This window comes from Petaurus breviceps, unplaced genomic scaffold, assembly GCF_028583685.1.
Source record: "Petaurus breviceps papuanus isolate PSGF00001 unplaced genomic scaffold, PetGlider_PUasm1.0 227, whole genome shotgun sequence".
NCBI lineage: Eukaryota > Metazoa > Chordata > Mammalia > Diprotodontia > Petauridae > Petaurus > Petaurus breviceps.
In genome coordinates, this window is record NW_027185896.1 from 4,373,560 (window position 1) to 4,387,310 (window position 13,751).

The following is a 13,751-nucleotide window of genomic DNA, read 5'->3' on the forward strand; positions in this document are numbered from 1 at the left end:
TATTTTTTTTTTTCCAATTACATGTAAAAGTAATTTTTAACATTCTTTTTTAAATGTCAAGTTCCAAATTCTTTCTCCCCCTTCCTTCCCCCCTCAGTGAGAAGGCAAGCAATTTGATATAGGTTATATATATGGAGTCATACAAAACATTTCCTTATTAGGAATTAATACACATTAATACAATTTAAAGCAAAGTTCTCTCTGAGGTCTGAAGGGGAAAATCATTAGTTATCATGAAGATCCGGACTTGCAGGAGATGGTGGTATTCATGCTTACTGTAAGAATAGAGAGGAGTCCATAGACAGAATGTGGACATTGGGGGGGTCTGGGGGAATAAAACATTTATGTAATTAAATAAATATGATATAATTTAATGAAATCAAGAATGCTAATAAATAGAATGATAAGGGAATACTTCTTTTAGGAGACATCACTTGATCTGAGCATCCAAAATGTCCTTCCTAAAAGGCAGAGTCCAGAACTGAACACAATGCCTCTTATTCCAGTATGTATTAGACTAGACAACCAATGAGATCCTTCCTAAGTATGAACATTTTCCTTTTCCCCCACCTCAGGAATTACAGAGCTCCTGACTTCTTGACTGGAAAGAAACAAAAGGTAGGATTCCAGACCTAGAATGATCTTAATTTAGGAAATTGATACAGCTATTCTGATGTTTCTTTAAGTGGCTGAGAGAGAGAGAGAACAAGCCAGATCCAGGGCTAAGAGCATGTGTTCTCAGTAGGAGAAAACACAGATACCCCTCCCCCCAAAAAAAGAAAGTAAAAAAAGAGTTTGCTTCCATCTGTATTCAGAATCCATCAGTTCTTTCTCTGGAGGTAGATGGCATTTTTCATCATAGGTCCTTTAGAATTGTCTTGGATCTTTGTATTGCTGAGAATAGCAATACAACTCATTCACAGCTGATCAAAGTACAATATTGTTACTGTGTGCAATGTTCTCCTGGTTCTGCTTGCTGCGTTTTGCATCAATTCATGTAAGTCTTTCCAGATTTCTCTGAAAGCATGCTGTTCATCGTTTCTTATAGCACAATAGCATTCCATCACAATCATATACCACAACTTGTTCAGTGATTCTCCAATTGATGAGCATCAATTTCCAATTATTTGCCACCACAAAAAGAGCTGCTATACATAATTTTTATACAGATAAGTCTTTTTCCTTTTTTAAAAAATCACTGAGATATAGACCTAGTAGTGGTATTACCATGTGAAAGGGTATGCATTGTTGGGCATAGTTCCAAATTACTCTCTATAATGGTTACATCAGTTCCTAATTCCCCCAACAGCACATTGGTGTCCCAATTTTCCCACATGTCCTCTAATCCTCCCATGAGTCTGATTCAGGAGATCTATCCAAGATCCTGGGGCCCTTTCTCAATTTCTGACTTTCTGAGAATACCATTAGGGAACATGGGTAGTCCTTCCCTCATGTTCCCTAAATGACCAGTTTATCTTCATTTTCCATTGTACATTTATCTATTAACATGTTACTAGACTTCATCTTTGTTGGTCCTTGCACTTTGCACCCTGCTCACACCTACTGCTTGCCTTTCCATTGCCTTTGGAGCATTATTCATTTTTAATTCTTTGTAGTACTCTTGAGTCATAAACATCTGCATTGATATGACACCAGGTGAGGTAGTGAGGGAAGTGCTAGATAACGGAATCAGGAAGACCTGAATTCAAATTCAGCCTCAGAGAATTACTAGCTGTGTGACCCTGGGCAAAGTCATCACTTAACGGCCTTCAGCCTCAGTTGCCTGGTCTTTAAAGTAGGGATAATGATAATAGCCCCTCTCTCCCAGGGATGTTGTGAGAATTCAGATGTGACTATATGTAAAGTGCTATGTAAATCTTAAAACACCATATAAATGGCAGTATTATTACAGTTTACAAAGTACTTTTCTCCCAAGCTTCCCCTAACCTACTGGTGCCAGGTTTTTAAAAGGTCAAAGACTCCACTTTGGAGTGCAAGCCCAGAGATGAACTGTGCATATCTGCCACAGCAGAGAGATTTGTTTTTTTGGAGGGGGGGATGAGTCACATGAGACCAACTACTAAAAAGAACGGAGGAACCCTGGTCTGCATTACTGGGAGTCACAGATCCTTGAAGGACTGAGGTATTTCTCACCATAACCCTATAAAGCATGTGATACAAGAACTATCACCCCCATTTTACAGACAAACTGAGGCTCTGATCCATGAAGCATTGTGTCCATAGTCATACAACTAATTGGTTTAAAAATTGGACAGGGAGGATGCCTTCTGGCTCCTAGTTTAGGGTTCTTACCTTCCTCCCCTCCCCCTAAAAGAAGGAGTAATGCTCTGAACCAGGAACTCCCAGGAGAACAAGCTGTCCTGTTTCTCCCTTTCCCCCTTCTTCACTTTTTGCTCCACCCTCCCTGGCCCCTCCCTCCCACCCCCCAATCTGGCTCTCTTTAAAATCCTGCTAGAGCAGCTAGGATGGCCATTCAACCACTGCCCCAGCCCAGCAGAAGGAAGCCACTGCCTCACAATGCAGTCAGTGCAGATTCTGACTTTGGTCCTTCTGGCCCTAGGAGCATGCGCTGCTCAGAATTCAATAGGTAGGAGACCTACAGCTGCCCTCCTCCTTCCTAGCCCCACTTCCACTGTGTGCTTGGAGCCCTCCTCTGGTCCCTAACCCTTAAGCTCTGTAGTCTCAGTCTGACCATCTAGAATGTAAGAAGGTTTGGGGGTGGGGAGGATTGGGAGGGCTGAAGTGTAGCAGAGGCAGAGAATGGCCCCATTGGTTTCCAATCGTTCTTGATCCCAGGAATCCCTAGAAATGATGGGGTTTCATGGAAAGGGTTTCAGTCAGGAAAAGAGGGTTCCCATCCTGGCTCTAGAACACTCCTAGCTCTGTGACTTTGAGTGGGTCTCCACATCTCTGGATCTCACTTTGAGATGAGGAGGCTGGATTTCCAGAAGTAGGTTCTTTCCAGCTCGAGCTCCAACCTCCAGCTTTGCTAGCAGGGAACTCTTCTGCTCCTTCTGGCTGTCCATGAAGAATACCTGCCCATCCCCCTGTCCCTTTCTCCTCTCTGCTCACCCCTCATCTTATTTCTAAATCCCCGTTCCCCATAACTTTAACTTCTACCAGTTGTGGGACCTTCCTGGCCTGCCCAGCCCCTTGGGGAAAACTTTGCTTTTCTTCCCACCTCTTTGTATAAAGTGGACCCGGGGTGGACATGCAGCTTCTGGACAGAAGCAGGAAAGAACTGGGGAGAAAAGAGAAGAGGAAAAGAAAGGAGATGGTGGGGGAAGAAGTGGGGAAGGAAAGAAGGGAAAAAAAGGGAGACTCAATTCGACAAACTGCTCTTAAGCAGGTTCTGTGTGGCAGACACACCAGGACTCAAAAGATGAAGGACAGGAGTCAGCCGCTTAAGGTGGGGGGAGGGAGGAATAGGAGAAACAAGTGAGTTTTAAAGTGTGCCAAGGGCAGGAGGCAGAGCAGCCCAGAAAAGTCTGGTACAGAAGAGGACACTTAGCTAGGAGGCAATATGGAGAAATCTTCCAGGAGGAAGCGTATCTGAACTTGATGAGAATGGTTCAATGGGCAGAGATGAGGAGAAAAGGGCTTAAGACCTGGAAGGCCCTGCCTTCAGGAAAGGAGGCAAGAAGAGAGGGAGGTGAGGTGGAAGGAGGAAGTGGAAAGCGGGATGGGGCAAAGGCTGGGGAAGAGCTAAGGTGTCAGGAGAGAAGCAGCAGGGCTGACCTTCCACAGTGCTCATGGCTCCTCTTCATTGCAGAGAAGGCTGGGTATTGCCCAGACTTTCGCCAGGTCTCATCAGACATACGTGACTGTAAACAGATGTGTAACGATACCAGCTGCCCCCAAAACTTGAGATGCTGCCAACGGGGCTGCAGCTGGCTGTGTACGAACACCACCCAAGGTAAGAGAATTTGGTTTGGTAGGAAAGTGCTCCCTGTCTCTGTGACCATGGGGGCTAAGACATTATGATTCCTCAGTCACTGTGCCTTGATGAACAGCTATGGGGATGGGTGGTAGATGGGGAATCAGAAGTCGAGGCAGTTCTCTGTGTACTTCAGCTCTCCCCAACTTGTCCAGATCAGAGAGGACAGCCTGGAAGAGACATAACAGCCCCACCCCACCCCCACAGGGCCCTGAACAGAGGTGACACAGGGCAGCTGGGGGGGGGGGAAGGAAGCTATTTGTCCCACCCCTCACAGCTGCTGGTTCTGCTCTCTTTCAGAGAAGGACGGTATGTGCCCCATGGCAATCTCTTCTTTTTCCTCTGAGGAGCAATGGCGCAGCCGGCTTTGCAATAGGACCTGCCGGACAGACCTGGACTGTGATGGGGAGGCTAAATGTTGTGCTAGCTCTTGTGGTCGGACCTGTTCCATGCCTGTCAAAGGTAATAAGGATCCCTGTATGTGTTTCTAAAGCAAGTTTAGAGTTTCTAAGGTACTTGCCTTTCTAAGGCTGCTAGGTAGCACAGTGGAAGGAACCTGCTGGGCCTGAAGTTTGAAGGACCTGAGTTCAAATCCTGCCCTAGACACTTATGAGCTATGTGACTTTCAACAAGTCAATGAACCTTTCTCAGCCTCAGTTTCCCTATCTGCAAAATGGGGATAATAATAGCACTCCCCTCATATATTGTTAGGATCAAATAATATTTTTTGGTGTTTTTTAAAAAAATTTATTTACTTTTAAACATTCAGTTCCACAATCTCTTGAGTTTCAAATTTTATCTCCCTCCCTCTCCTCTTCCCTCCCCCATAGCATCATGTAATCAAACATAGGTTCTACAAATACCTTCACGTTGAACATTAGTCATATTGTAAAGACAGATTATAACCAGTGGAGTGAACAATGAGAAAGAAGGGACAAAATAAAGCAAAACACACACGAGAGAGAGCAAGTAATTTGCTTCCATCTGCATTCAGACTCTGTAGTTCTTTCTCTGGATGTGGAAATCTCTTTCCATCCTGAGTCTTTTGGAGTTGTCTTCTAACTTTGTATTACTGAGAGGAGCCCAGTCTATCAAAATTAGTCGTCACACATACGATGTGTCTGTAATTGTGTCCAAAGTTCTGGTTCTGCTCCCCTCGCTCAGCATCTGTCAAATAATATTTTTAAAGTGCCTTCAAAACCTTAGTGCCATATAAATATTAGACTTCCTTACAATAACCTGGAAGATATGAAATGCAAGCACCACTTGCCCCTATTTTATCAGTGGGGACACCGGGGTCAGAGACTCGCTCATGAGCACAGAACTAGTAAAGTGGCAGAGCTGGGACCCAGACTGCTACACCAGAGGATCATAGATGTGGAGCTGCGAAGGTTCATCTGACTCAAGGTCATCAAACCCAACCCCGTCCCATGCTTTTTACAGATGAGAAACCACAGGGAGCCAAGTGGAAGAGCTGAGATGAGAGAAATTGAGCTTACTCTTGCAAGGCTGCCTCCAGGCAAGCCCTCTCTGTCCCATTCTGGTAACAAGGCTGCTCTAACCCACATTGTCCCTCCTCAGTGCCCCCCACAGCTAAGCCTGGTCGATGTCCTGCTGTGGCCAAGGTTTGCCCTGAGCATAAGCTCCAGTTCCACGCCTGTCAGAGAGATGAAAATTGCAAGGAAAGTAAGAAGTGTTGTTCTTCTGCCTGTGGTCAGAGGTGTATGAAGCCTTTCCCAGGTAAGAATCAGACTCACTGGGTCAGCCCCTTTAGATTCTGCATTGACAACAAAAAGCATAAAAAACATCGTCTTTTACTGGGTGGTGAACTCACCATCTAGCTGGAAACTCAGAACTTGTAATCTGTATCAAGAACATAAAAAATGACAATAAATATGCACTGGCTATAGAGACTTAGGTTTTAATCCTGGTTGTGCCATTTACTAGCTGTGGTTGCCTTGGGAAAGTCATTTCTCCCAGTATAGGTTTGACTTTCCTTATCTGCAAAAGGAGGTGGCAGTGGACTAGCCAATGGTCTACATTTCTGCCAGCTCTCAGTTGGCTCCAAGTTTGAGTATAGGGGACAGCAAGGAAACAGGTTTGACTGGTATAATGAGGTAGAGGATGGACAGGTAGGGCAGGGGCAGACTGAAGATGCACTTGAATGTCATGCATTTGATTTGGGGTTCTGTATACAAAAGGGCCTTTGGTGTCTCTCGATCAGGGAGTATACATGAGAGAGCGATGTTTTAGATTAATCTGATGGATTAGAAGGCAGAGTCAGGAAGGGTAGTGCAGGGTCCCAAGCATAAGGTATGGGAAAGGTTTTTAGGTTACAGATTTAGACTTGGAAGGGAGTTCCCTAGAGTTATCTAGGTCAACCCCCTCTTTTTTTTAAACAGATGAGGAAACTGAAGCAAAGAGAGGTTAGTCACTTTCCCAAGGTCCTGGTCCTCTGACTCCAAGGCCAGTGTTCTTCCCACTCAACTACCCTGTCTCCTCCAGGGGGAGTGAGATTTTTCTCTTCTCCCCATCCTCCAAAGGCCGAGACCTCAGACACAGGCCAACTTCTCGAGCCACTATTCTAGATGCTGCTAATTCTTTCCCAGCCCAGCATACCCAGAATAGTATCAAACTCTTCTCCCATCTTCTGCAACTTCATCCAGAGAGCAATAAAGACCTTCCAATTATGAAGGTCTGAAGAGAATGATCAAATGGAAGAGGTCAGAAGGCCTGCTTCAAATTCCAGCTCTAACCCTTACTAGTCACCTGATCTCTCTGGGCCAGTTTCCTCAGGATTTGTATCTTTGATGTTGCTATTTATGACCCCATGCAGCAGATCCCTTACCATCCCTAGACCTCTGGGACCCTATTTGATAAATGAGGGGGTTGGTCCACATGATGCCTCAGTTCTATAGCCTACAAAAGGGAGGAAATGGCGTATTTGCAGTGTAAACTTCCTAAGGCCAGACCATTTCTTTTTTGTCTTTGTATGTATCCCTGGTACCTGGCCACAGTGGATATGAGAGGTCACTTAATATTTCTGTAGTAAGATTGTATTATACCTTCTTAGACTTATCATGAGCAGAGTGCTTTGCAAATCTTTGAGATCACCATGTAAATAGGAGCCATTATCATTATTATATTATGATTACCTAATGTCCCTTCTCCTCCCAGATCCAAAAATCACTGAACATCTACCATGTGGTAGGCCTGAGAGGGAGGTAATCAATTCACCAACAAGTAATTTGTTAAGGGCCAACCATATTAGGCACTGGGCTAAGCATGGGGAAATATGCCTTCATTCATCCATTTTTGTGTTGTTTAAGATTTTGTGTTCTCTGTGTCCACTACATTTCTGTCTTTGCATGTAAATGTCCGTCAGTCAGTCAATTGGTATTTATTAAGCTTTGGCTTTGCACCCATCACTGTACTAAGCATTGCGATATATACAGAAAAGAAAGCTCTCAAGGAACTCACAATCTAATGGGGGAGAGAACATGCAAACAATTATGTACAAACAAGTTCTATGCAGGTTAGACTAGGGACAATCCACAGAGGGAAGACACTAACATTAAGGGAGATCAAAAAAGGCTTTTTTAATGTGACCTAAGGTCACACAGGTAATTAATTAGATGGCAGGGCCAAAGCTAAAACCCAGAACTCATGATTCTAGGCCAGTACTGTTCCTTCTATGCCATGCCCCTCTGAGGCTAGAGACAAAAACTGTGTCTTCTCTGTATAGCATTGGGTTCAAAGATATATTAGGAAGACAAAGTGCTAGGGGACAGAGGATGGAGGCTTTGGGGAGACTTGGGGGTCTTTGAAAGTTTCAAGGCTAGATTGGGTAAGAATAAGAAAGGGCCCTCAGTTCTTCCCTGTTACATCCATCACTATCACCAATACATACCCATTCAATCAATTTCACACACTCCTGTGCACAGCAACTCAACTTTTTAGCCTTCCAGACTGTGATGTTCCCTGGAATGGAACTGTCAGAGACAACATCTTCTGCCTTCCTGTCTTCTAGTCCTGGCTAAGGCTGACTGTCATGATAAATAACACTGCCTTTCCTTTTCATCATCAGCACCAATAACACTACTTTATATTCATGAAGCACATCACATTCTTTCTCCTGATCCCTACAATATCACTGGGAAGTTGGTAGAGAAAGGATAACCATGACCATTTCTCAAGTAAGGAAGCTGGTTCAGTGACATTAGGTAATTTGCGCCAGGCCACACAAGTTAGTGGCAGACTGGGGACACAGAGCCAGGTTGTATATCATAGGAGTTAGACCTGAAGTTATCAAGCTCCACAGAAAGTACATGGTAGCAGTAAAGAGTAGTGACTTTCAATCCAGTGTTTTTTCTCTCCCATCTGCCTCTTACCTCCCTGGCCCCTCCCTGGCACTTTTTTCTAGGACTTACTCAGCCCCTAGTCAGCCCCTAGCCTTTCTTGAAAGCTCTCCTTCCATCCTGACCCCATCTTTCTTAAGTCATCCTGGTTGGTTTCATAACCTCAGCCCACCTCAAGCTTCCTCCCTTGCCATTCAACAACCCTGATGCCAAATCTGTGGCCAATCCCTTTAATGGATCTGAGTGGTGCCTATGTTTCTTTTCCAGAGGAGCGTGAAGCAGTAACCAGAAGCGTTCGTCAAGAGGAAAACACCTTTTTAGCCCTTTAAGGACTGAACCAAGACAACAGACAGTCCCACTGACCTTCTCCTGGAAGTCCAAATATCTATTGTTTTTCCTTGGGGCGCCAACCCCTGTAGGTATTAATAAAGGCATTGACTCTTAATTTTGGATGATGCCTCTTTGCTCTGACTCCTTTCTCTTTCCTTTCCTGGTCCAGCTTCCAGAATCATATAACCATATGATCAGAGGGTTTTAGAGTCTAGCTACTATTGACCATTCTGCTGTTGTCCTGCCCTTGGGAAAGAGAAGACAGTAATTTGTGGAGTTAAATACCGATACAAAAGATAAATTGCACCATATAACAAACCAAGGGTATAGGAATAATACATAAATGACGAATACCATAATAAATGAGATGAGAGACATCACTATAGGCCATGTTGCTCAAAGAAGGCTTGCTTCAATGAGAAGAGAATAAAGTTGGGCACCGAAGGATGTGTATGATTTGGAAGAAAATGGAAGAGGATATGCCAGGGGAAGAGATACAACAAAACGTGTATTCTGTGACCATTGAGTATTGCATTTTGGTTAGAAGGTAATATTTGGGAAAAAGATTTGATAGCAATAAGAATTAATATATTCTCTGAATAACTAGTGATATACTGTTCAGATTAAAAAAAAAAAAACTTGTTTCTGTGAAGGATGGAGTACTTATTAGTTCAGCCTCCATATGGGAAATTGTGGTCTCAACATGTGACAACAGGAAGTTAAGGAAAGGGGCCCAAGTGGGAAGAGTTGCAAGAAAGTAGAAGGTAATGACATCACAACCAGCTAGGATGAGTGTCTCATCTCACAATAGGTCTCTGGCTACCCATTGGCTATCCACTGGCCAATTGAAATAGTGAGTCTTAGTGTATAAAAGGTCCCTGCTAGGGGACCTAACACAGGTAGGTGCCTAGATTAGTTGGGGATGCCAGACCTCAGGATAACGTCATGCCTGAGAAGCGGAGACACCCAGGACCCTTGCATCCCCGTCCCCGAACCCAATCACGCTCCTCAAGGGCCCAGCTACAGTTCCCCGTGAGCCGTGTGGACCGCTTTCTGCGCCAGGGCCACTATGCCCAGCGGCTGGCCTCTGGTGCCCCTGTTTTCCTGGCTGCTGTGCTGGAGTACCTGACTGCTGAGATCCTGGAGCTGGCAGGCAATGCTGCCCGTGACAACCACAAGAGCCGCATCGCTCCCCAACATGTGGAGCTGGCTGTGCGCAATGATGCTGAGCTCAACCAGCTCTTTGGGGACATCACCATCTCCCAGGGTGGAGTCCTGCCCCGCATCCACTCAGAGCTGCTACGTCCCACAAGCAAGGCCCGCAACAGCCGGAGGCATGTCGGACATCCTCACACCCATTCGGTGAAGGCCAAGTGAGCCAGTTTGGAGAGAGCCCAGAGTCTACTGCGTATAGTAGCTGCTTCTGTTCTCTGGGTCTTCCAATTTCGTCACCCCGCAAACCTATTAAAAGAGATTAAACCCGACGCAGCTTTGTTCAGATTCATCATTCCCTCTGTAAATCCCATTTCTAGAAATGCAGTCCTGTGTCATGTGTCTTGGGGACCATACTGTGGTCCTGTATTATGGAGTATGAGCTGACCTCTTGGTTCTTTATGGGGATAGGCACATAGTTTCCACAGTATAAATTTACCTGGCTTTCAAGGCCCTTCACACTTTGGGCCCAACACATCCTAATTCCATCTCCTACCACTCACCTGGCCCTACTTAGAATAAAATCAAGTTGAGCAGTAATCGTTACATTTTAAGGTAGGGGGGAGACCTGTGCATCTTTAAATGTAGAAGAGGGATTAATTCAGAGGGATGAGTATGGAAGCAGAGTCCAGACCTCTTAATCTCATTCCCTCCTGATCCCTGAAAGATCTAGACCCTGGTTTCATGATCCTTTATATCTTCTTTTAATGTGGTGGTGGTTCAGTCACTTCTGTCATGTCTGACTCTTCATGACCCCTGGTTTGCCATTTCCTTCACTGGTCCATTTTACGATGAGGAACTGAGCAAACAGAGTTAAGTGATTTGCCCAGGGTCATACAGCGAGGAAGTGTAAGGCCAGATCTGAGAGCAGGAAGATGAGTCTTTCTGACTTTAGGCTGGCACTCTTATCTACTGTATCACCTAGCTGCCCCATCTGCTGTTCTAGTTATCTCAAATAACATTGCAATTGTTGCACTATATGGCCTTTTAAATATAGCATAAAGTAACTTGTGCTTTTTCAAATTTGTCAGTCTGCCTTTTTAAATTTACCTTTCCCTGTTTTTACTGCTAGGCAACACCAGGTTTCTGTCAGCAGGAGATAGAATCCTGCTGACTGTAGAAAACTGCTACACAATTGGGAAATCAAAAATTCCTTCCATCTGCTTCATTGCTTGAACCCTGATTTTCTTTACCTCAACGAGCCTGCAATCTGGTCTTGGCCATTCTTATTTCATGGAACCATAAGGAGCCAAGATAGACTGTGCTCTTTATGCTTCTATATCATTCATGATCTCTCCTCCTTCTAGGAATATAATTCAACTGTACCACTCTCTCCTGATCAGTCAAAACCTTGGCATTTTCTCATCTTTTTTTCCCATGATTTTGATAGTCTTTCTCCCCTTTTTAGTGACTTTAAAATCGACATTGATGGGAAATGTACTTCTGTCATTGTTTGGTCAGGCAGAGATGAAGGCACTTCTGGAAGAACCATCACAATATGGCCACCAAAGGAGAACCCTGAGTTTAGATCAAACTTGTATTAATCGGTAATGGTGATACTAGAAAAATCACACTGGTAAACACTACGTGACTTAACTTGAGAAGTATGCAGCCATTTGGGCGTTGAGGTCCATCGCCTTGTGTTCCTTACTAACAGAGGATCTATCAAATTCAACATATGAGAGGAATTTGGTGGTGTGAAAGATGGTTATTGCATTCAAGCTCAGTGTATGTTATGATGTTTAATGTAACATGGAGAGCTACTTACAAGAATGAACCTACCTGGCATGGAGATCAGGTATGAGAGCATGTGAAGTTATACCTAAGTGTTGAGTGGCAACAAAGTGGATATTAAGACCAGAAGTCAGGGAGAAATCCATTTTCTTCTATTGGAAAAAATCCTAGTACTATGACATTTCAGTCAAAAGTAACTACAACTCTGAGATGCCCTTCTTTTGACTTGCTAGAAAACTCAATAGACACCCTAATTTGGAGCCTGTTATCACAATATCTACACTTGCATATCTCCAGAGGTAGTCATGGACCCAACACTGGCAAAAACAGTATGAGCAGAACTTACAGGTTACTCAGACAACTGTACTCCTGATGAAGATACTGATGACTTGTAAGAGATGGAAATTAGAGCCCAGCATCAGAGGTCTAGTTTTAAGCAACTGCCCTACAACATCAGTGGTGTAAAATATCTGGTGCTTTTGAAATGAAAAAAAATGTGTTTAATCTTTGGGTTGCTAGAGGAAATGAATGGATTTGAGAGTGAATTGTAGTTAGCTGTTTAAAAAATGTCTTGTTTATGCTTTGAACCTGAGTAGCTGTTTTGAACTAAAATTATTTATGTGTGCATGCGCAAACACACACCTTAAGTTTCAAACATGAGTAACAGCTGCAATCCTATCACCATATTCAGTACTGAATCTTGGTTGTTGTTGTCATTCCCATCTCTTTTTGTTTAGACCATAATAAGACTGTATTTCAAATATCTAAGCAAATGAGATTTTATCCTTTGTTTACAGTAAGCATTTGAAAAGCTGATTTGTGTGTTGCTATTTTAATGATCTTCACATTTTTATGGCAAAATTATATTTTTAAAAAGTATTGAAAATAACAAATATCACCATCAAATCACATATAATACTCCACTTCTTTGTGTGTGTGTGTATGTGTGTGTTATGGAGTTTGTTTCTATGTTAATATACAACAATACAAATTCAGGGGTTCATGGTAATCAAATTTTGCAAGAGAGAAGATTCAAAGAAAATTATTAAACCAGTTGGCATAGTCTGTCCACTTTCTGCAGTAAAATCCATTGGTACTACTCTGGTAGTGCTACAACACTGATAGCATCTTTTAATGAAAGACAAGCTGACCACCTCCCATCTAGAGGTTATTCTTGAGAGTCATCGTGCTGTTTGTGTTAATGATAGCACAAAGAAGTAGGCTCATTTTTTCTTCATGGATCGGCAGGATTGTGGTTCTTGGATTCAATAAAATACTTGTTGATTGATTGACTGAATAGCTCCCTGGGTTAGAAATGGATATGAGATCTTAATTTGGATCTTGTCCTCCACTGACTCCTGAAGTAGGAAGAATAGGACTGAAAGCAGACTGTAAGGCATGGATTTTCACCTTATGTGCTTACCAATCTTCCACAAGCCCATACCAGGAAGAATAAAGTCCTAAATTACTCTGAGAGTGATCATTTTGCCAGCCTTGGACCATCAGTCTGCACAGCTGCTCTAACGTGACAGTATTCCTTCTGTTTAGGAATGCTTCCTCCTTAGCTTAATACCTTCTCATGCTTCTCTTGCTTCTTATATCTGAATATCAAATTTTCTATTCAACTCTGGTTTTTTCAACAAGAATGTTTGAAAGTCCTCTATTCCACTGAATGACCATATTTTCCCCTGAAACATGATACTCAGTTTTGCTGGGTAGGTGACTCTTGGTTTTAATCCCAGCTCCTTTGACCTCCGGAATATCATACTCCAAGCACTTTGATCCCTCAGTGTAGAAGCTGCAAGATCCTGGGTTATCCTAATTGTGTTTCCACAATATTCAAATTGTTTCTTCCTGGCTGCTTGTAATATTCTCTCCTTGATCTGGGAAATCTGGAACGTGGCTATAATATTCCTAGGAGTTTTCTTTTTGGAATCTTTTTCAGGAGGTGATTGGTGGATTCTTTCAACCTCTATTTTGCCCTCTGGTTCTAAAACATCAGGGCAGTTTTCTTTGAGAACTTCCTGGAGGATGATTTCTAGGTTCTTACTTTGATCATGGCTTTCAGGTATTCCAATAATTTTTAAATTATCTCTCCTGGATCTATTTTCCAGGTCAGTGGTTTTTCCCATGAGATATTTCCTATTGCCTTCTACTCT

At 43.3% G+C, this 13,751-nt stretch overlaps 2 protein-coding genes across 2 annotated transcripts; both read left to right on the plus strand.

Annotated features, from left to right (window-relative positions):
• The first annotated feature begins 3,503 nt into the window (after window positions 1-3,503).
• LOC138166985 (whey acidic protein-like) lies at window positions 3,504-8,749 on the plus strand. The gene is made up of 5 exons (XM_069095473.1): window positions 3,504-3,673; window positions 3,794-3,937; window positions 4,259-4,420; window positions 5,540-5,698; window positions 8,584-8,749. Exons 1-5 carry the CDS (start codon window positions 3,583-3,585, stop codon window positions 8,643-8,645), a joined length of 618 nt encoding a protein of 205 aa, XP_068951574.1. The 5' UTR covers window positions 3,504-3,582; the 3' UTR covers window positions 8,646-8,749.
• Window positions 8,750-9,591: 842 nt separating this feature from the next.
• LOC138166986 (late histone H2A.2.2-like) lies at window positions 9,592-10,023 on the plus strand. Its single transcript, XM_069095474.1, has one exon. The coding sequence runs from the start codon at window positions 9,592-9,594 to the stop codon at window positions 10,021-10,023; it is 432 nt and encodes a 143-aa protein (XP_068951575.1).
• The last annotated feature ends 3,728 nt before the right edge of the window (window positions 10,024-13,751 follow it).

Coding starts and splice junctions, on each gene's coding strand:
- LOC138166985 (XM_069095473.1), top strand. CDS start 3,583: ATGAGAATGGTTCAATGGGCAGAGATGAGGAGAAAAGGGCTTAAGACC. Junction 4,421..5,539: donor CTGTTCCATGCCTGTCAAAG/GTAATAAGGATC, acceptor GTCCCTCCTCAG/TGCCCCCCACAGCTAAGCCT. Junction 5,699..8,583: donor GTGTATGAAGCCTTTCCCAG/GTAAGAATCAGA, acceptor TTTCTTTTCCAG/AGGAGCGTGAAGCAGTAACC.
- LOC138166986 (XM_069095474.1), top strand. CDS start 9,592: ATGCCTGAGAAGCGGAGACACCCAGGACCCTTGCATCCCCGTCCCCGA.